Consider the following 22130-nt stretch of genomic DNA (forward strand, 5'->3'; position numbering starts at 1 on the left):
TACCCATTTGTGAGTAAATCCCAACTGGTCCCTTTTATATGTATCCTCACGTGGGATGCCCATTAGATGCTCAAACAAACTCTTTACCTATCACCTACTTCATATTCACAGTGATTTTCCCTCTGTCACCCACTAAGCCCAATGTCTCTCTCTTTACCAGAAACTTTATTAGGTACACCTTGTTAGTAATGGGTTGAATCCTCTTTTGCCTTCAGAACTGCTGTAATTCTTTGTGGCATAGATCCAACAAGATGAACATTTATCAGGGAGTTTGGTGCTTATTGACACAATAGAATCACGCAGTTGCTCCAAATCTCCCCTTCAACTTTATCTCGAGTGTTCTGTTGGATTTTGATCTGGTAACGGTGAAGGCCATTTGAGTCCAGTGAACTCATTATCACGTTCAAGAAACCAATTTGAAATCATTTGAGCTTGGTGACATGGCGCCAAGCCACGGAAGTAGCTATAAGAAAACAGGTACACTACGGCTATAAAGAGATGGACATGGTCAGCAACAATACTAAGGTAGGCTTTGGCATCTAAACAATCTCAATTAGTACTAGGAGGCCTACATTTTCCCTGAAAAATATCCCCCACACTATTTCACCCACTGCAGCAGCCTGGAACATTGATACAAGGCAGAATGGATCTAGGCTTTTGTGTTATGGACACCAAATTCTAGCCCCATTGTTGCATCAGAAACCAAGACCAGGCAGTGTTATCCAATCTTCTCTTATCCAATTTTGGTGAGCCTGTACAGGTGGTAGCCCAGGTGTCTGTTCTTACCTGACAGGAGAGATATTTATGTGGTCTCCTGCTGCTGTAGCCCATTTGCTTCAAAGTTCAAAATGTTATGCATTCAGAGATGTCCTGCTGCTTGTCTCTATTATGGCGCATGGTTATTTGTGTTACTGTTGCCTTTCTATCAGTTTGTCCTAGTCTGTCTATTCTGCATGTGATTGGTTGATAAGATATTTTATTAACAAGCACTTGAACAGGTGAACCTACTAAAGTGGCCAGTAAGTGTATATACTCAATTTTAGATCATATTACAAATGTATGTAATGAAAAGAACTTCAGCATTACAGTACTTTAAAAAGTGTTTTTTTCAGATTACAATAATATATATCATGTAATTTGTGGGCTAGGACTTGACACATCAATAACTTTGTGCCTTTGCACATATTTGCATATATTCACATATTTTCATGTATAGAAGGCATTTCACTTCAGGAGGTGATGAGAGCCTCATGCAGATTTCATACCAATTGCAAAGAAATATGTTCTTTGTAATGCATCTACCCATTTGCACATACTCACCTTTTGTTTCAATATAAACCTACTTTGAAATGCTAGGAGCAAATCAAGGTTATGGCGCTCCAGTTGAAGCTCACACAGGATTGAGGTTTCTCCCTGGCCCTCATCACCAAATGTCGGCATTGATGCATGGGGTGAACCATGTACCTCCATACTCATTACTTGCAGCTGAATGGAATGGCAAGGTAGCAAATAAAGCTTGCACATCACATGTTTTAAATGTCTGTATACATAAATAATTATTTTTAAAGAAAGGTTTCTTATCTTTTTTATCAGACCTTTTTTTACAGATATCCCAAGCTTGCTCTCAGACAAAAAAAGAAAAATGAAGGAATGTTCAAACAACACATCAAATGAATTCCGCATTTTAGCTTTCTCCATCTCCAAAACAGGGAGATTTGTCCTTTTTACTGGAGTTCTGCTAATGTATTTATTGACAGTGAATGGGAACTTGCTTATTACAACACTGATCTGTCTGGTGCCTAAGTTACACACACCTATGTATTTCTTTCTATGCAACCTCTCCATTGTGGATATCATTTATGTTTCTGGTATTCTTCCAAAGCTAATGTCAATCACACTGACAAATAACAAGGCAATGTCATTTCCAGGATGCATAGCTCAGACTTGTTTTCTTGTGTTATCTGTTGTTTGTGATATGTTGGTGCTGACTTCTATGGCTTATGATCGCTATGTTGCCATCTGTAGGCCTTTACAGTATTATTTGATCATGAATAGGAGAGTTTGCGTTATAGTTGCCATTTCCATTTGGGTTATAGCCATTATTAATGCAGTAAAATATGGCATTATTACTTCTGTATTATCATTCTGTGACTCACAGAACATTGACCATTTTTATTGTGATCTAAAAGCCCTGTACACAGTCACCACTAGTGATACTTCCAGCAGGGAAACACTTATAATTGTGGATGATATTTTCTTTGCATTTATACCTTTTTCCTTGGTTCTGATCTCCTATCTGTACATTATTTCCTCCATCATGAAAATAAGTTCAAGAGCTGGTCGTCTCAAAGCATTCTCCAGCTGTACCTCACACATCACCACCGTTGTATTGTTCTATGGCCCAGCCATCATACACTATGCTAATTCAGAAAGCGGACTCTCTAAAGAGGGTGATAAGTGGATGTCACTTATCTATATGGCTCTGGTCCCAATGCTGAATCCTTTGGTCTATACTTTAAGAAATAAAGATGTTTTAGAAGCAATTAAAAACCTGAAATCACTCACAAGGAAGCTGCTTCATCATATTTAGACATAACATTTATATTGCTGACTTCCAATAAAGTTATTAAAAACTTACTCCTGAGCTAAGATCCCTCATTCATTGGCCCTGATTCATCAAGAAGGTCGCTCGCGCATCGGTGGGTCGCTCGCGCATCGGTTTTCGCGATCTGAAATCGGAAGCCGTCGCGCAATTCAGCAACCGGATGAGCTCGCGGCCGGAGCCGCGCATCACCGGCAGCTTTACACTGGCGAGCTTGCATGAAAAGTCACTGTTCCCATAAAAAATCATTCTTTCTAATGGCACACATATTACCCTTAGCCCTAAAAAAAAATGTTTGCACTGTTGAAATGTTTAAAACATGTATGTGCGCTAAGAAAAAAGCATATTTTAAAATTACTTATTTCTTTTCTGTTAGGCAAGAGTTAACTGAGTTCCACGCCTCTACATAGGTGCCTATATAAAAGCCTACGATGCCTAATCGGATAAGCCGCTCGCGGGTAAATCCCGCGACTATCTCGCGACTGACCGTGCGCGAAGCCATCGGACTAGATTTTCTCACAAAAGTCACAAGCACACACACGTATGAATCAGGGCCATTGCGTTTCAACTGCTGACAAAAAATATTAGAAATGTAAAGTGTATTTACCATCACTATTTTATGCCCTTATATTTTCTCTGAAGGTTGTCCCTTTTCATTCATAAGACCATAAATTCTCTTCTGGAAGTTTATCCCCTTAGGCTATGTAAACACGTTAGATTTTTGTAGTTGGAAACATACAGCGCCATTCTCCTCTATAGACAGGGGAGGACGGAGAACGAGCGATTGGCACCCCACTATGCTCACTACATTTCACTTGTATCACGATCATTCGTTGTTCGTGGATTTGCTAGAATGGATTCATGAACGGCGTTGGATAAGCGCTATACACATGCCTGATTCTCATCCGATACTAGCCCTGGGGTGATAATCAGAAGAGAATCATTTGACGTGTCTTTCTAGCCTTACTCCACAGTAGGTCAACAAGAAAATTAACTGGGAAATACAGAGAAAGACAGTTTAGAGACATTAAGAATTATGAAGACTTTCATTTGGAAATGTAACATGTATAACCTCTTTTACCTTGTCAACCTGTCATTAAAAATATCAGTTCACACATATTAGGATTACTGGATAATATATTTTTAAATAAGCATGTAAATTCAACTTCAATTTTTTAATACTTTTACATTTCAATAATTCTAACTCAAAAAAAGAAAGTGAGTGTAACATCATATATATTAAGACATTAAAGGAGTTTTCCAAAACAGAAAGCCATCTGATGACAAATGTATAAATACATGTCCTAAACAAAGATTACCGAAAAAAAAAGAAAAAAAAATCAGACAAGGGCAAGTATCTCTATGCTGAGAACATAAGAATTAAATACACAAGGTATCCAAGGAGCCCATGTTTTTATGAAATTGTGCAAGGTTAATATTTAAAATACCAGAGAGGCATTGTTATTGAGTTGACCATCATCCAGCTCTTTTTTTTCATATTTACAGCAGGCTATGTCACTTGATCTCGCACCTGCGTAGTACAAGAAGAAGATGAAAAAGAAGAGGGTCGATGACGGTGCTCCTTCTGCGCATGCCCGAGATTTGGGGGAATTTTTCTCCAAGGATTTCTCTTGAAAGCAGCTACATCACTCGAGCTCACAACTGCACAGTGCGAGATCGGGTGACGGAGAAAAAAGACAAGAAGGTGAAATAGAAGATAGAAGATGGTGGCACCCGACGTTTCCTTTGCACCAGGATGAAGAGGAATTCCAGGACAATGTGGGACCAGATCGCAGGAAGGACCAGCGCCATCGAGGGATCTGCAGGATTAAAAGTAATTGTCATGTTTTTGTTTTCAGTTTAGTTTCACTTTATCAAAGTCAATGGAAGGGCAGCAGACCTCCAACGTTTAGCTATTGTTATTTTAGCTGCCAGAGAGATGTATTGAACTAGCCTTTCAATATATCTGTGGGTCTGTGGGCCTTGAAGAGCAATACAGGTCTGCAAGGGGTTTGTATGTTCTCCCTGTATTTGTATGGGTTTCCTCGGGGTACTCTGGTTTCCTCCTATATACCAAAAAACATGCAGTTTGCTAATTGGCTTTCCCTCAAAAATTGTCCTTAGACTACGTTACCTCACTGGCGTTATGAATATTAAGTATTTTTAAATAGGTAGAAAAAGTGGTACATTTAAAAATACCTAGTATTTTAAATTTCCCGCCTAGTCCCGCTCCCCAGCCACATGCTTGAACACAGATACTCGGCCGGCATCTGCTTCCTCTGGCCTTTGCCCCCCAAAGTTCACATGCCATGGACGCAGATGTTGGCCGGGCATCCCCACAGATGCCTGGTCGGCATCGCAAGGGGAAGAAGATACAATACTTCAGGCAAAAAAATAATAAATAAAAAGAGCAGTAGATTGTGGCCCATAATATTGTTATATTAGTGTTTTTCATATGAATTAATATTGAGGCATAAACAGATTTTTTGATGCCTGGTTGCAGAAAGATAATTTAGGATATAAAGATATATTAGATAAACAAGGACACAGAGGAGACGTTTGCTTATTCCTTGAGGAAACCAACCACCTCTCCTATAAATATTAACGTGAAGAACACATGCAACAGCCTAAATTACCCACAAAGCTAATACGTTTTTTCAGCACAGTTTTATTTTATTGGACTATGCAGAATAAAAAATAAATTGTTAGTTGGTTTATAATGCGTTCTAATCACTAAGCAAATGTTTAAATCCTTTTCAACATATAGAAGGTAATACACTTGTAAGTAAGACTTGGTCTACACTTTGTTGATGTATTAAGTATTTATTATTTCAATCATGTTTCATGGTATTTCAGTTCAACTAATTAAGGATATAAAATTATAAAATTTTCAGTTCAACTAATTAAGGATATAAAATTATAAAATTTTCAGTATGCAGCCCAAGTGAGATTATGATATAAATATTGTATGATTATAAAGATTGTTTAATGTTGGGTGTTTATTTCTGGAAAAAAAATCCACTATTTGAAATGTTATAATTTAATAAAAAAGGTCTTTTTTTGTAAAACTTTCCTCCAACATACGTCATATGTTCAAAAAGATTTGGGCACATGAAACGGAACAGAAAAGTGTTTTTGCAGAAGAGATTCTTTGGGGTATGTTTTCAAATGTTATTAACTTATATCCAAACATGTACACATTTTTACAACAAATTAAACAATATATAAATCAACTTTTAATTATTATGGTTTAAAGATTATGAATCTAATGTGCAAAACGTGCATTTGGGTAAAATGTGGGTAATTCTTAGCAGAAAAAACATTTATCAATAAACCCTTTATGTGACTTTTGCATTAATAGCTTATTAAAAAAAGGAACTTTAAATTGTACTCTGAGCTTACCGAGCAGCTATATATACAACCTAAGCTTGAAGAAGCAACCTGGCAGCTTTAAAACCAACCTGATCATTTCTACATTACAGCCCATATCCTTCAGAACAGTTTTTTAAAAAGTATATAGCTACAATGCTGTAATGTAACATCGTTGACATAGTTCTCAAAGTTATTAATATTCTTTCTTTTTATTGGTAATACGAGTAAAGTCATTAACATTGTTTCTATCGTTTTTCTGAGTAAAGACAATGGATCAATGCCAAAACAATACCATAAGAGGATTTCACATTATGGGGTTTACTATGTCTGGAACTGAAAGTTTTCCTAAATTTATAGTTTTTTTCCTGATGTATTTAATATCAGTGATAGGAAATATGCTTATAGCACTTTTGGTCTGCAAGGTGCCTCGACTGCACACACCTATGTATTTCTTCTTGTCAAATCTCTCTATTGTAGATGCCACATACGTATCTGCCATTCTTCCAAAGCTTTTATCCATCACTTTAATGGAACATAAAGCAATCTCTTTCGAGGGTTGTTTCACCCAGCTGTACTTCTTTGTATTCTGTGCTGATGCAGAGATTTGTATCCTGATCTGTATGGCCTATGACCGATATGTTGCTGTTTGTTCTCCATTGCATTATTCAATGATGATGAGAAAAAGTGTGTGTGCTATTATGTCTGGTTGTTCATTTGTTGTCAGTGCATTGAATTCATTACTGTTAACTTTACTTACATCCACACTATCTTTCTGCTCCTCTCACAATATCAACCATTTCTTTTGTGAAATAAGATCACTGATAATACTCTCTACGAGTGATACTACCAGTGCAGAAATGGTTCTCTTTGTGGAAGACATCTGTTTTATATTTTCCACATTTGTGCTTATTATGATCTCCTATGTTTGCATTATTCACAATGTTTTTAAAATTCGTTCCTCTGAAGGTCGGCTCAAGACGTTTTCCAGCTGCACTTCTCATCTCATCAGTGTAATATTATTCTACGGACCAATTATTTTCTTGTATATAAAACCCAAACCCAAAGATTCTATGGAGGAGAACCCTCTAGTTTCTTTGCTCTATGTGGCTGTTGTTCCAACCTTAAATCCTTTTGTATATACATTAAGAAACAAGAAGGTCATAGGAGTTATTGTGAAGATAATTAAAATAAAATCAAGCAGTTTAGTTTCATAATTATAATGTGGTTATATAATGAGATATCGGTATTTGTTAAAGGCTGTACAAAGGCTGGAATAATCATTGTAATCTATGTAAAATAAATGTTATAGTTAGGTATATATAGTACCTTATTCATCTTTTTACATATTTTATCCAGTAATGATTTCTTATATTAAGCTCTGTGTGCAAATGTGTACAATTCCAAGAAGACCACTGTAAAATATATTTTTTCCCCCAAAGCATTTAATTAGGCTAAAAAAAAGTCAGTCCCAATAACACAATAGAAGGCAGAAATGTTTATTACCAACCATTGTCTTATGTGAAGGACACCTTTTATAAATCATTGGGTTTGATTATCTAAAAGAGTAGGAGCTGTTCAACTGGCTAAAATTATTTTTTATGTGTTTGATCTTGATTCAGAACATTTATTTTTAAAAATGAACAGCCTCTAATTTTTTATTAAACCAACTCTTTACATAAAATGTTTCTTTTGTAAACTTATTTTTATACAACAATCTACAATGTTTGCTATAGACTGGTCTGTAGAAAACTATTTTACATTTTGACAGATCTTACTCTAAAAAAATACATCTTCTTTTCCCCAATCCAAAATGGCCACCCTCATCAGCCATGACAATATTTACTATCAACTTTGTGAGTTTTTTAAAATCAAGGCTGATTGATGCTTCTTTTGGAACTCACACTTGGAAGTTACCCTGATAAATACGGAGCAGCTCCTAAACCTGCTGAAAAATACTGAATATCACGATCAATGTACTACACCAGCCATTCTCAGCCTGGGTTCCATAGAACTCCAGAGTTCCTCCAGAGGTTGTTAGGTCTTCCTCAAACTGTGACTGACATTCCATCTGATGATGCCTCCATAATTCTGGGGCCAACACCACTTGGTAGAGGCAGCTGCATGTCACCTATAAAGATATTATTCTAGCCACCAATGTACTGGGGCATTCTTTCTATTGGACACTCATTTCTTAAATACAAAAAAGTTTCAGTTTGCCTAGGTTGGAACTAATGTCAATTGAAGACAAACAAATTTGGACTCAGAATATCAACATCACACTAAAAATGAGTTTGCCAACAACAGAAAGCCTTATATTTGTACACAGCAGACAGCCCCTGCTCACTGTGTACATTGTCAGTGAGTGCACCAGCTTTTAACTTTTTAACTTAAATATTGGTTATAGGGCCTTTGTCAAGTTATATATATTTCAGCTTTTCCATTGGCTGGTGGTCATCAGAGAGTGCAAGTGTGACAACCTCTTGCCAATGGGAAAGCTACCCACCTTACTCAAAACACAAGATAAATAACCTGCCTGGCGGTATGAATAACGAGGATTTTTAAATGTAAAAGCAGTGCATTGAAAAAATCGCCATTATTTCAAATTTCCGGTCCCGCTTACCATCTCCATGGTTCTGCCTCCCAGCCAGGCACTCGTGAGCAGATGCCCGGCCAGCATCTGTTTTCCCTGGCCTTGCGTCTCCAACGTCCACACGCCGTGGATGCAGATGCTGGCTGAGAAGCGGATGCCGGGTATCGCTGGAGGACACCGCTTGAACGTGGGAACCAGGTAGGACTTTTATTCTTCCTGGAAATTCCTCCAATTTGGCAATGTGGCTCGGTGTTACTGCTTTTGGTATGGAAAATCCAACCCGAGCCACACTCGGGAATACCGCCAGGGAGGTTAACATAGTTTATACAATAGGTTTATTTAATTTTAAGAGAACCAAACCAAATGTTGAATGTTCACTTCCATTTTGCAACTGTCCCAAATATGTGACACAATTTAAAAGTATTGCCAAAAAAATGTATGTGACAATTACAAAATGTCAATATTAGGTAATAGCCATCCTTTAAAATAAAAAAAAAATTGCAGAGAGATTTATTTTTGTTATAATAATAATCCCAAAGAGGTGCCTTGCACTTCTCTCTAAAGATCTATAACATGTGATATAAATGTGACTGCATGTAAGCTTTTAGTGTTTTCATAGAAGCAACACGTTTTTTATACCTATACAGGCAAGAAGGGTTTATGCAACAGTGCAACAGGTAATACAACTACATTTTTTTTTCAAAGTAGGGAAGTCATATGTGAAATACCAATTACATCCCATGATTCAGTAACTTGTAGAAACACCTTCAGCAACATCTTTTTTTAGCATAATCTTTTTCTGTATGAATTTATCACACTCTCGCTATGTGGAGGAATTTTGGCTTATCTGTCTTTATAACATTGCTTCTCTGAGGTTTCCAAAGATAAATTTGTGCACAGTTCTCTTAAGGTCCCACTGCAGCATTCTGGACTTTACCTGGGCCATTGCATCTTCTTTGTTTCTTTTTCAACCATTCTATTGTTGATTTGCTGGTATGCATCAGCTCATTGCTCTGTTGCAAAAGTCACTTTTGGCCAAGTTTTAGTTGTCAAAAGTGAATGGTCAACCTAATTACTACAAGGTGGTCAGGTCCTTGTAGATGGCCCAAGCCAGATCATAATCCCTTCATCCCCATGCTTGTCAGTTAGTATAAGGTGTTTGTGCTAATATGTTGTGTTTTCCCCAAACATGGTGCCGTGGATTATTTACAAACATCTCCACTATGCTCTTATCTGTCCAAAGGACATCTTTCCAGAAGTCTTGCATTCATATGCAATTTTGAAACTCTAAGCCATGCTGCCATGTTCTTTTTGTTAAGAAATTGGCTTTTCCTGGCAACCTTTTCAAACAAACCATACTTTTCAGTCTTTTTTACCATATTAACTGAAGCCTGTAGAGTCCGAGATAGGTATTTTGGGTATTTTTTAATTTCTCACAGCATTGCACTTTTCTGTGAATTTTCTGGGATGTCTACTGATAGAAGATATACAACTGTCTTGAATGTTTCCACTGGTAAAAATCTTTCTTAATCTAGAATAATGTATTTCAGACTGTTTGCAAATGACGTTATAACCCTTTCAAGATTCTTGGGCATCACAGTTGGCTCAGTGGCTAGCACTCTTGTCTTTGCAGCACTAGGTCACAAGTTCGTATCCTGGCCAGGAGCCTATCTGCATGGAGGTTGTATATTCTCCCTGTGTCTGTGTATCCTCTAGGCACTCCAGTTTTCTCCCACATCCCAAAAAACATGTAGTTAGGTTAATTGGTTTTCCCTCAAAAATTTGGGCATTAGATTGTGAGCCTCTTTGAAGGACAGCTAGTGACATGACTATAGACTTTGTAAAGTGCTGCATATAGGGCCTGATTTATTAAAGCTCTCCAAGGCTGGAGAGGATACACTTTTATCAGTGAAGCTTGGTGATCCAGCAAACCTGGAATGGATTTCCTCAAAATCATTTGCTATTTTCTAGCAAATGTTTTGAATCCTGGACCAGATCCATTCCAGGTTCGCTGAATTACCCAGGTTCACTGATGAAAGTGTATTCTCTCCAGCCATGGAGAGCTTTACTAAATCAGGGGCATTATGTCAGCACTATATAAATTCTGGCCAATAATAATAAAATAAGAAGCAAAAAATTGATTTTTTAAGATCATTGCTAATCTTTACTGTTGGCATTTTGTTAACATACAAATGAATACCTCAGACCAGTAAACCAACTAAACCTCTTCTTTTTTTAGAGGTGGTCACACGTTTTAATGATTTGTTTATCAAGGCATGAGGATGCTACTAACCTCCTAATGCCTATAGAAATGGAAAGGATATACATTGCACACTACTTCTGTTAAAAAAATAATGAAACAGTTCAATATAACATGTGTTGTTATGCTGAGGCTGTATTATTTAAATTTTAAGATCTGATATGGACTGTATAATTTTTATTATGTCCTGGTAAGCAAAAGTTTTTTAAATGACTGAGTATGTAAAAATAAAATTGATGATGTGGAACAAACGTCCCATATAAATGTAGTAGGATTTTATAAAACATGAATAAAGTGTATGTCTATTAACCTATTCTTAACCTTTAGTTAACCCTTCTCAGTTCTTATTACCATTGTTCTTCTTTATCCTTATTTTTGTTTATTCAGTAAAATAATGGAGCTATGTCAGAACACTTCTTTGATTACTTTCAATATCATAGCATTCACCACCTCTGGAAATATGAAGGATTTCATGTTTATTGTTTTTTTGTTGATGTATATGACGGCTGTTAGTGGAAATCTGATAATTGCTACATTGATATGTAAGGTATCCCAGCTCCACACTCCAATGTATTTCTTCCTGTGTAATTTCTCCATTGTAGAAGCAACTTACGTCTCTACAATTTTCCCCAAACTATTGTCCATCACTGTAACAGAAGACAAAAGAATCTCTTTTCAAGGCTGTATTACTCAACTGTACTTCTTCATGTTCAGCGGGGCTGCTGAATTTTTACTCTTGACCTGTATGGCTTATGATCGATACGTTGCTGTGTGCACCCCATTGCAATATTTTTTAGTTATGAGGAAAAGTATATGTGTCGTTTTGGCTGCTTTCTGCCTTCTTTTTAGCAGTTTTAACTCATTGATATTTTCTTTGCTAATATCAACACTTCTGTTCTGTAATTCACATGATATTAATAGTTTTTTTTGTGACATAAGATCGTTAATGGCACTTTCATCTAGTGATACCAAGAGCAGGGAAATTGCGCTTATTGTAGAAGACATATGTTTAGTTTTTTTAGCATTTGTACTTATTTCAACCTCCTATGTATACATAATATGTGCGATTGTAAAGATTCAATCATCAAAAGGTCGGTTTAAAGCATTTTCTAGTTGCAGCTCTCATCTTACCACTGTCATTTTATTCTATGGACCAATCATGTTTCTGTATATAAAGCCAGAATCTGACCAGTCTGAGGATCAGGACAAGTTACTTTCATTGCTCTATGTGATTGTTGTTCCGACACTAAACCCATTTGTATATACTCTGAGAAACAAAGAGGTCATCGGAGCAGTTGCAAAACTAATAAATATCAGGTGGAAAAAAGTATAGTATAGGTGTATGTACAATTTGTGGATTGGTACTCATGAAATCATTATAATGGTTGTGGAAAATGTAAAACAGCTAACAGTCCTGATGCATTTATTGATGTTATAGTGATGTAAATGTTTTTATTTCAGTTTCTATCCAACAACTTTTACATCACTAAGGTGATTCTCCCAAACCATGACAGAGTACTCTTAGCCCATAAGAAAAGATCCTGGGAATAAGCATTGGGTATTTTTATTTTACAAGCTTGAGTAAAATGAGATTAGTTTGATATTCAGATAGGGGACTGACTGTGTTATCTATTGAAAATCACAGTTTGATTGTAGCAAACGGAGGAGAGATACATCCAGATGTTCTAATGTTATAATGTTCATGGGACAAAGGACTGAAATGTCCTTGGTTTCGAGATGACACTAATGTAGGCTAAAGAATCCTTAGGTAGTGCAGATGGGGGATTTCAGAAGCCTTCCCTGATGAAAAAAAATTGCCCACAAAGTAATACAAAAAAAAAAACATTAGGGCCTGGTACACTATTGAGGTGTTTGATAGTCTCCAATACTTCCTGTACTGTAAAGGAACAGTCTAAGAAATCCTTATGGGAATCATCTAATTTTGGGATAAGAATAGTGGAGAGAAAATTATCTAAATATCACTGACTACCTGGTAGATTAGTTTTATATAGGCTGCTTTAAAAATTTTATAAGGCCTGCAAGATTAGGACAGGGTTCTGAGAAGACCAACTATCTGCCAATTTTATTGTGGGCATAAATAATAACTGAGATTGAGGGTTTCATTTGATGGTCAAGAGTGTGCCAGGTTTGTCCCCTCATGTGAAATATTGATGTTTTTGCCATAGAAGAGCTTTTCCACTCTAGGCGTGAGGCACAAATTGAGCTCAGTACGTAAACTATTATTTCTAGGGTGTAAATCAACAGAAGGGTTCTGTTTCTGTTCCTGTGTGAGACTATAAAAGTCTTTCATTCTTTTGCAAATACTTTTATCAAGTGCTCACTTAATGCAAGAAGAATTAAGAATTAAGTTGCCTCTAATTGTAGCCTTATGAGTTGACCAATTAATGACTGGGGATACTGATTTATTAAGGGAGAAGAAGTCTTTAATATAAAATTATTGTTAATTATTGTTGGACACCTCGGGGTGCACCATCTCGTCAGCCAGTAAAAATTAATTCAGCCTCCAACAGGATCTAGAGGGGACAACCACCCACACACGATATAAATCATGGTCTGACCAGGTTGTAGAAGGAATACAAGCTTTCCAAGGGATAGGGACCATTGGAGATTGAATAAAGATGTGGTCTTTTGGAGCATATCAGCCATGGAATCATGGGTAGCGTGCCTAGATGAAGGAATTAATACATTTTGCCATATTTTGAAAAAAATCCAATCTTTTTCACTACTCCAGCCATGCAAACTCTAGCCACTATAATGCTTTGTGATGCAAGCATTCTTTCTTTCTTGTAGGATGGATTCAAATTTATACCAAATAAAGTAAGCTCAAGTTTTGAGGTTATTGTTTGCAAGAACACAGATGAGATTAACTGGAATTCTTGTTTCCAAAAAAATGTTTATTATAGTCCCACAATATTCAAATTATAGGGCTTAGTTCTTCACAACTTTCTGAAATACAAGGTTCACAACTGGAATCTTGGTGGACTATATGGAAAGTTTATAGAAAGAAGAGACTCACAAAGGGGCCCAAGCTTTGTTTGAGCCATGCATGGCACATTTCAGGGATACTAAAGGACATCTTTTGCCAGGGATGAATTAATGCAGAAGAAACTTTTATTTGTAATGTTGCTGATTTGTGGTCTGTTTAGATAAACTAAGGCAAAAGTTTGCATTCCAAATATCAAATCCAAACAGAAGCTTATCTTGTCAACTGACAAGGTTACATAGTTACATTATCAGTTTGGTTAACAAAAGACAAAAGTCTATCAAGTTCAACCACTAGGGAAATAAACATATCCCAGAGGAAAATCCTATACACATAGTTAATCCAGAGGAAGGCAAAAAAAAAACATGGTTCAATTTGTTTCAACAGGGGAAAACATTCCCTTGCTGATCATGAAGGGCAATCAAACATTCACTGGACCAACAGACTCTGTTATCTTTACATTAAAACTTTAATGCCCGGTTAAATTATGTGTTTGTAGAAAAGCATCCAGCTTTCTATTAAAGCAATTATTATTATTATTATGAAACAGGATTTATATATCACTAACATATTACGCAGTGCTGTACATTAAATAGGGGGTGGCAAATGACAGAGGAATACATACAGTGACACAGGACGAAAGGACCCTGCCCAGAGAGCTTACAATCTAGGAGGTGGGGGAAGTAACACACAATAGGGGGGAGATATGAAGAACCCCTTCCTAAACAGTAGATTAAATTTCTTTTCCTCCAGAAGCAAAGCGTTCCCCTACTCCTTTGTACTGCTCCTAAAGAGGCCTGTAACGTGCAAGGAAGGAGCATAAGGGAAAGTCGACATAACAGGGCAGACAGGGAGCAGACAGCATAGGGTTAAGTTTGTGGTTGGAAGTGAGCTAAGGGGGAGGGGAGTTAAGGAGGAGGATGTATAGGAAGGGGCAGATCTAGTTAAAAAGGTCAGGAAAAGGAAGTAGGGGTCAGAGAAAGTTTTCCCACCCTCCCTGCCTCTTGATTGGTTAGTAGGGTTATTATGTGGCTTTGTGGGGGTTTTTGGTTGGTAATAGTGTGGGCGGTTGAGGTCCTTGAGGGGAGTGTGCTGGTTGATTAAATAGTTATGGATTTAGAGACACATCTATGGTATGGAGTTCCTGGTTTTTGGTTAATGGTTTGGTGGAAGTAATTTGGGGCTCTGCACAGGAAAGAAAAGTATATATATCCTTCCCGAGCTGGGAGAATGGGCGGCTGGGAGCAATTGTGGTTAAAGTGCAGACCCCAAAAAGGTATAATGTGGTGGCCTTCGCAGACCAGCAACAAGTAAGCTGAAATTGGGGAATCAGTATTGTAATTGTATGATTGTATTGTTTGATTGGTATTTAATTTTATAGTTATTATGTGTATACTATTTGTTGATACTTGATTGTATTTATGTTATGTTTATATTGGTCATTTATATATGTTATTTATATTGTTAGTTTTATTGCTATTTATGATAACAAAGTTATTAGTTCATGTTTTGTGATAATAAAAATCCTACAGGCCATTTAACCAGCATATGGTGTGCTCTTTATTTGGGGTTTTATTTGTTGTAAAGTTGTAAGTGGGGTAATAAAGGGGGTTAGGGGTTTGTAGTTTGGGGTATGCAAGTCTGCGTAACTATGTTTTGCCACAGTCAAATGAATAACTGGGAAAAGAGTTCCCTATATAGGCCATTTATATACTTATAAAGGAAATCAAGTAAATCAGGAGCTGTTCATTAACTCTTACTTCTTCTTGTAAATTATGTAATTTACAAATTACTTCTTCTTGTAAATTATGTAAATATCAGGTTGCAAATTTTTTTTCAAGGTATGCAATGGTCAGTATTGCTATTGACTGGTGGTTGTCAAATGGCACACATGGACCCTGATGATTACCAGCCAATGTAAAATGTGTTGTACACACCAAATCTTAGCTGTTCCAATCAATGTTTGTATATGAAAATTACATCAAGTAAAAATGATCAGTATTAGTTAATGTCAGCCATTCTAATGAAAAAATGTGTAATTGCAAAGAAATCTGTTTATTCATAAACATAAATAAATCCCAAAGAGATACTTTATACTTCTCTCTAAAGATTGAGAATCTGTAGAACAAGTAGTATAAATGTGACTGCATGAAAGCTTGTAGACTCAGCACAAATTGCAATATATGACAGGTACAACCAGGACCAGGTGCTTTTATGTCTATTGGGTTTAAAGGTTTAGGAAAAAAATTTAAAAAAAAATACTATCTCAACTCGAGTTCTTTATTAAAGAAAACTGATTTAGTCAACTTAAATTCATCAACACCTGCAAGCACTTTTAACTACCACAGGTAAAACAACTAGTTTCTTTATAGTTGACATTTTATTCTTGTTGTAATTATTGTTATTTCAAGGGTTATCTTACATTAAAGAGGTTAAAAAACACTGGTTTAAAGGATCTATTTTTTAAAAAAATCTTTATTTATAGATTTCAAGTATACATTAAACAAAGTAGACATATTATAACTACAGGTAAGCCATGTCAAAGTCCATTGTGATCATGGGAGAGCAAAAAAAAAGTGTTCATGTGAAGATGAACAACGTCAGTTGAAAACTCCATTAGTTGGAGACAAGAGAGATGATTAGTCCTTACTTAATTCAAGTACAGCAAGACAAATTTACAGAAAACACATATTTTTATGTAGCATAAAATATCATGAAGGGTTAGGGTAGAGGTGACAGCACAAATCCAGACTAATACATAGAGGATCTGTTTTAATGGTATCTGTGTGTAGTGATTTTCCTACACCAAATGACTGATAATAAACAGGATAGAAGAATAGAAATATCCTCTTGGTGACACGGAAACTGCAAAAAATATTCATATAGAGATGGAGGTTTTGGAGTGAAAATGTTTATGTACACCTATTTTTTCAGTTTTGAAAAGAGCTGGGAATGATTGGAACCATTTCATTTTATTAGCTTTGTTTGTAACTTTTATTTTTGTCAGCAAGCAAAGAAAAAAATTGCCATGCATTTCACTGATTAGTGCTGGGGCTTTGGATATGTTTAGGGTTAGGGTTAAAAGTGTATGTGATTTAAAACATGTGTGCGGGATTTGTGGCTGTTCACTAAATGAAATCCCAACATTAGTTTACAAAATTATTTCTATTTACTATTACAGACAGGCAATTTATTTATCATTGTAACATAAAGAAATTGCTTGTTATGAGGTTAGAATAGTTCTGTTTCTACTCAAATCAGAACTATACGACCCCATTACTATCTGTATCTCTTCTAATTGGGAGATCCATCCCTTTGTTTTTTTTTCTTTTTAGCTTGTTTTCTTGTTAGCTTTTGTCACCTAGACAGAGAGTAACTAGGAACAAAATTCATCAATAAAATAAAGAGACAAAATCATTCCAAAGTATTCCAAGGACAACTGTCTACAACAGGAATTTCATAAACTTTCTTATAAGTTCCTGTTCTGTCCAGGACAGGAGGATAAAGGTTGTTTTTCTAGCAAGACACTATATCCAAAACTATAAAGAATATTGTGGCTATACATATTATTAATCAATTCATTAAATGCTATTTCTTAAATCTTTTTTTTTTTTTTGCATTGTTGTTTCTTCAGTAAAATAATGGAAACATGCCAAAACAACTCCTTAATTACATTCAATATCATAGCATTCACCACAACTGGAAATGTAAAGTATTTTACATGCATTGTTTTTTTGTTGATGTATATGACGGCTGTTAGTGGAAATCTAATTATTGCTACATTGATATGTAAGGTATCCCAGCTCCACACCCCAATGTATTTCTTCCTGTGTAATTTCTCTATTGTAGAAGCCACTTACGTTTCCACTATTCTCCCAGAACTGTTGTCAATCATTTTAATGGAAGACAAAAGGATTTCTTTTCAAGGCTGTATTACTCAACTGTACTTCTTTATGTTCGGTGGGGCTGCTGAAATATTTCTCTTGACCTGTATGGCTTATGATCGATACGTTGCTGTGTGCACCCCATTGCAATATTTTTTAGTTATGAAGAAAAGTGTATGTATTGTTTTGGCTGCTTTTTGTCTTCTTTTTAGCAGTTTTAACTCATTGATATTTTCTTTGCTAGTATCAACACTTCTGTTCTGTAATTCACATGATATTAATAGTTTTTTTTGTGACATAAGATCATTAATGGCACTTTCATCTAGTGATACTAAAAGCAGGGAAATTGCGCTTATTGTGGAAGACGTATGCTTAGTGTTTTTGACATTTGTTCTTATTTCGACCTCCTATGTATACATAATATGTGCGATTTTAAAGATTAATTCATCAAAAGGTCGGTTTAAAACATTTTCCAGCTGCAGCTCTCATTTGACCACTGTCATTTTATTCTATGGACCAATCATGTTTCTTTATATCAAACCAGAATCCGACCAGTCTGAGGATCAGGACAAGTTACTTTCATTGCTCTATGTGATTGTTGTTCCGACACTAAACCCATTTGTATATACTTTGAGAAACAAAGAGGTCATAGGAGCAGTTGCAAAACTAACAAATATTAGGTGGAACAAAGTATAAGCGTATGTACAGTATGTGTCTAGTTTGACAGATCTGTGTTTTTATTATTACTATTTATTTTCATTTTCATTTTTACTACAGGCATACTGTAGTTAAATATAGTTGTCCCACAATTGATATGATTCCATAAAAGTTTGAGTTTCAAAATAAGGACCCCAAATTGTTTGTGTATTGCTCAGGAAGCCCATTGCTGTATTGCAGTAAAGTAGGTTGTAAAATAAATACAATAAAGGATTTTTATAAATGATGGATTTCTGTATTATTGGCATATTACTGTCCAAAGCATCTGTTTTTTCTAATTAGCAATGAGCAAAAATGACTTATTATGTTTTACCAAAATGTAATAAAATGGGAAAGTAAAATTAAGGTGAATATGATGATCTTATGAAAAACTGACATCCTTAGTAGTTTGACATACAAGCAGGAGAAACCACAGCAAGTGATGGAGCCACAGGCTCTGAGGTCTTTGAATTCTTGCAATGGCCAGACAGAAGTGAAAAAGCCTCTTTTCAAGAATAGGCCAGCTGAAAGGTATAAAAAGTTTAGTTTTATCCTTTCAAGGATTTATTCTTTTAGGTATATCCTTTCAACTGCCACTAGGCTGGCAACTTTTGTTTAACATGACTTTTGAAGTTCCTGTTTGTTATACCATAAAACAAGCATTCAAAAATACATACATGTATATAAAACAAATAAACAACAAGAAGGGTCAACAACATGGGTCCACATTGCAACACTATGAATAAAGCATAAGCAAACATATACATAATTTACTCCGTGCTTGGCAGACACCATACAGGAAAATCAGTGAAGTCTCTAAGTTTTGTTTTCAGGTTTCTTGACAAAGGGACATCAAGGCATTAGAATAGCTAATGCAAACATTTAATATACCCATAAAAACATATAAGTACCACTCATCCCCACATGAGAGGCTGAACCTTCATGGTTTCTTATCTAATGGTATATGAGTGTCAAGTGGCTGCAGTAAACATCAATAATAAATTTTCACTTCAGCTTGCAGCTTCTATGCACAATGGCCCAAGCTGAGACTAAAAGCTTCAGTGCTCATGTCAAACAATTTAGAGGAAACCCCTTTTTCTGGGGTAGGTCACTTTTGCGGAAACAGTCCCAAAATAAGCACACACAGGCTCCTGTCATAAAGATACCTTCCTGCAGGTCCCTTCTCTGGCAGCTTCTGTTTAGTGTCAGATAGGCCTCAAACCACTGAAGACCCAGTAGGGTCTCATTAGGAGCCCAGCCAGGCAGAGCCAGGGAGCCCCAGGGCCATCTAGCCCTATACACCCGCTTGGAGAGACAGACCCTCTAGGGGACACTACAGCTTGCACAATACTGGCATGAGCCCCGGGAAGGGCTAAGGTGCAGAATATAAGCAGCTGCCTGGTCTTCTTCAGAGATTCTAGTGCTGAGGATGTTGTGCTGTAGGCTGCTGCCAGGTTGCAGTCCTTGGGCACACAAGGGTGGGCAGAACAGATTGTGGTACCGAATCACTAGGCAGGAAAATAGTCAAAGAAAGCCGGGGTTGAGGCACGCAGCAAGCAAGAGAGGTTAGAACCAAAATCAGGGGTCAAAAGCCAGAAAAGCAGAAAATAGACACTGGTGACCCAGGGGAACACTGAGCACACAGGAAGCGGCAGGAGACACAGGTGACACAGGAGTCACTGGAGACACAGGGGAACGCTGGAGGCACAGGAGACACGGGGGACACGGGGGTCTCTGCAGGCACAGGAGGACACTGAAACAGCACAATCAAACAGACACGGAAACAACAGACTGGGAGACAAGGGATTAGCACAGGAGCTGGACTGGGAAAGCCCTTAAGAGCTAGGGGTCTCAGCATTAGTAAAGACACACAAAAGCTAAGAGCTGTGTCTGAGCCAGCTAAATAGCCAAGAGTTATTAAGAGGCCAGCTTCTGAATGGCCAGCAGAAAGGACGATACTGAATAAATCTGGAAGGGCAGGCGCTACCGAGGTCAGAACTGTCCGCATGCACAGGAGAGAGGCGCAAACACTTTAGTGAGGAGGAGGTAACTATGAGACCAGGACTCTATCTCTCTGTCCCATTAACCCTGTACTTCCCACTCTCCGTTCATGTATCTAGTTTTGAACTCCTACTTAAATGTGTACTGAAACTAACCCATTTGCTGATGGACAAATGCACCTAGATAGTGGTTACTTCCCATCTTACAACAATTAGGCTTTTCCTTGGCAAGAGAAGGTAGTCAATCAACATTCCCAAAGAAACATCAGAGTTCAGAACATTATAGCAAATTCTAGACACATATCCCCCTCTCTCCCAACAAGACTTTGCTTGTGATGGTGTATCTTTTGTATATGTAGACACATATGATTCAACATCTCCCCTCATCTAGCACATGAAGAAGCATCATTCCTTGACCCGGGAGAAACAATGTGCCAATCAAATTAAACTTTGTCATTTTCATCCTCTATCCAGTTCCAAAACTTTTAAAAAATTAAATGGTGGTGCTATCCTCACCCTTACTTCATAGTCATTTCCTTCTACTGCCTCTTCTTCTTTATCTTGTATTCATCAGTTCTGTATTGGAGAATGTTTAGTAGGGAAACAGAAATAGTCACCCATCTTCTGGCATGTCATATGAACTCTCTCCTAACCAAGCTACTGGTGCTACAGTCTCTGCCATACAAGCTGGTGGAAGTCAGCTTCATAAATAAATTATGTAGAGTGCTTTGACTCAATGGGTCTGAAATATTAAAGCTCTCCAAGGCTGAAGAGGATAAACTTTCATCAGTAAAGCTGGGTGATCCAGCAAACCTGGACTTGATTCCGTCAAAGTATTTTGCTGTTTGCTCGCAAATGTTTTCAATCCTCAACCAGGTCCATTCCATGTTTGTTGGATCATCCAGACTCAGTGATGAAAGTGTATCCTCTCCAGCCTTGGAAAACTTTAATAAATCAGGACCAATGGAAGATATCCGGCCACCATTATTTTTTCAACCAAGCCCCTACATTTTTCCCTGCACTCTTCATTTAGCCAGGGCAGTAATAGCTAATTATGGACACATGTTGCTTCTTGAAGCTAATGGAGTTGACCACAACATTTGTTAAGCAGAAAAACAGCAGTATCAATATTGTGATTTTTCTTAATTTTATGTTAGAAGTCGTGATGGATTTGATGTAACATGGGGAAGACTTTTAACTTTTGCCTTGCAATGGTAGTAGTGTTAGTGGGGAGTGGGACATTAATTGGGAGCTGCATGAGGAGGATTATGAGGAATTGTCAGGTATGACCGAAATAGATGACACAGGTCATTAGTATAGTAGATGTAGTGAGGATGAAGAAGAGGGTGAAAGCTTGCAGAAAGGGGAAGAAGACGCAGATTTAGCATTAACCTCAGCCAACATGGCAGGCTGTAAGTTTGCTTGTTTTTGCAATGAGGTTGTATTGTTAATACATAAGAAAGAGATTATTACAGGATACCCACACTCCTACACCTTTCTTATGTCAGCAAATGATAAGATAGAGCAGATAGTATCATCATATTCTGAAGTGCTAGATTCATTTTCTCTTGACTTGATTGATTGCTGATTCAAGAAACTGGATATTTGGCCAGAATTATCCATGAATGCCATCCAGGTGTTGTCTTATTCACCATCGATTGTCATGTTGGAGAGAGTTGCTCAATTTAATTTTACACATATAAACATTGTAACTAATAATGA

General features: G+C 36.9%; 3 protein-coding genes across 3 annotated transcripts; all 3 read left to right on the forward strand.

Annotated features, from left to right (window-relative positions):
- The first annotated feature begins 1642 nt into the window (after window positions 1-1642).
- On the forward strand, window positions 1643-2590 carry LOC140322354 (olfactory receptor 5V1-like). The gene has a single exon (XM_072398929.1). The coding sequence runs from the start codon at window positions 1643-1645 to the stop codon at window positions 2588-2590; it is 948 nt and encodes a 315-aa protein (XP_072255030.1).
- An 8628-nt stretch (window positions 2591-11218) lies between these two features.
- LOC140322355 (olfactory receptor 5AR1-like) lies at window positions 11219-12157 on the forward strand. The gene has a single exon (XM_072398930.1). The coding sequence runs from the start codon at window positions 11219-11221 to the stop codon at window positions 12155-12157; it is 939 nt and encodes a 312-aa protein (XP_072255031.1).
- Window positions 12158-17469: 5312 nt separating this feature from the next.
- LOC140322356 (olfactory receptor 5AR1-like) lies at window positions 17470-18408 on the forward strand. Its single transcript, XM_072398931.1, has one exon. The coding sequence runs from the start codon at window positions 17470-17472 to the stop codon at window positions 18406-18408; it is 939 nt and encodes a 312-aa protein (XP_072255032.1).
- The last annotated feature ends 3722 nt before the right edge of the window (window positions 18409-22130 follow it).

Source organism: Pyxicephalus adspersus, chromosome 2, assembly GCF_032062135.1.
Source record: "Pyxicephalus adspersus chromosome 2, UCB_Pads_2.0, whole genome shotgun sequence".
Classification (NCBI taxonomy): domain Eukaryota; kingdom Metazoa; phylum Chordata; class Amphibia; order Anura; family Pyxicephalidae; genus Pyxicephalus; species Pyxicephalus adspersus.

Coding starts and splice junctions, on each gene's coding strand:
- LOC140322354 (XM_072398929.1), top strand. CDS start 1,643: ATGAAGGAATGTTCAAACAACACATCAAATGAATTCCGCATTTTAGCT.
- LOC140322355 (XM_072398930.1), top strand. CDS start 11,219: ATGGAGCTATGTCAGAACACTTCTTTGATTACTTTCAATATCATAGCA.
- LOC140322356 (XM_072398931.1), top strand. CDS start 17,470: ATGGAAACATGCCAAAACAACTCCTTAATTACATTCAATATCATAGCA.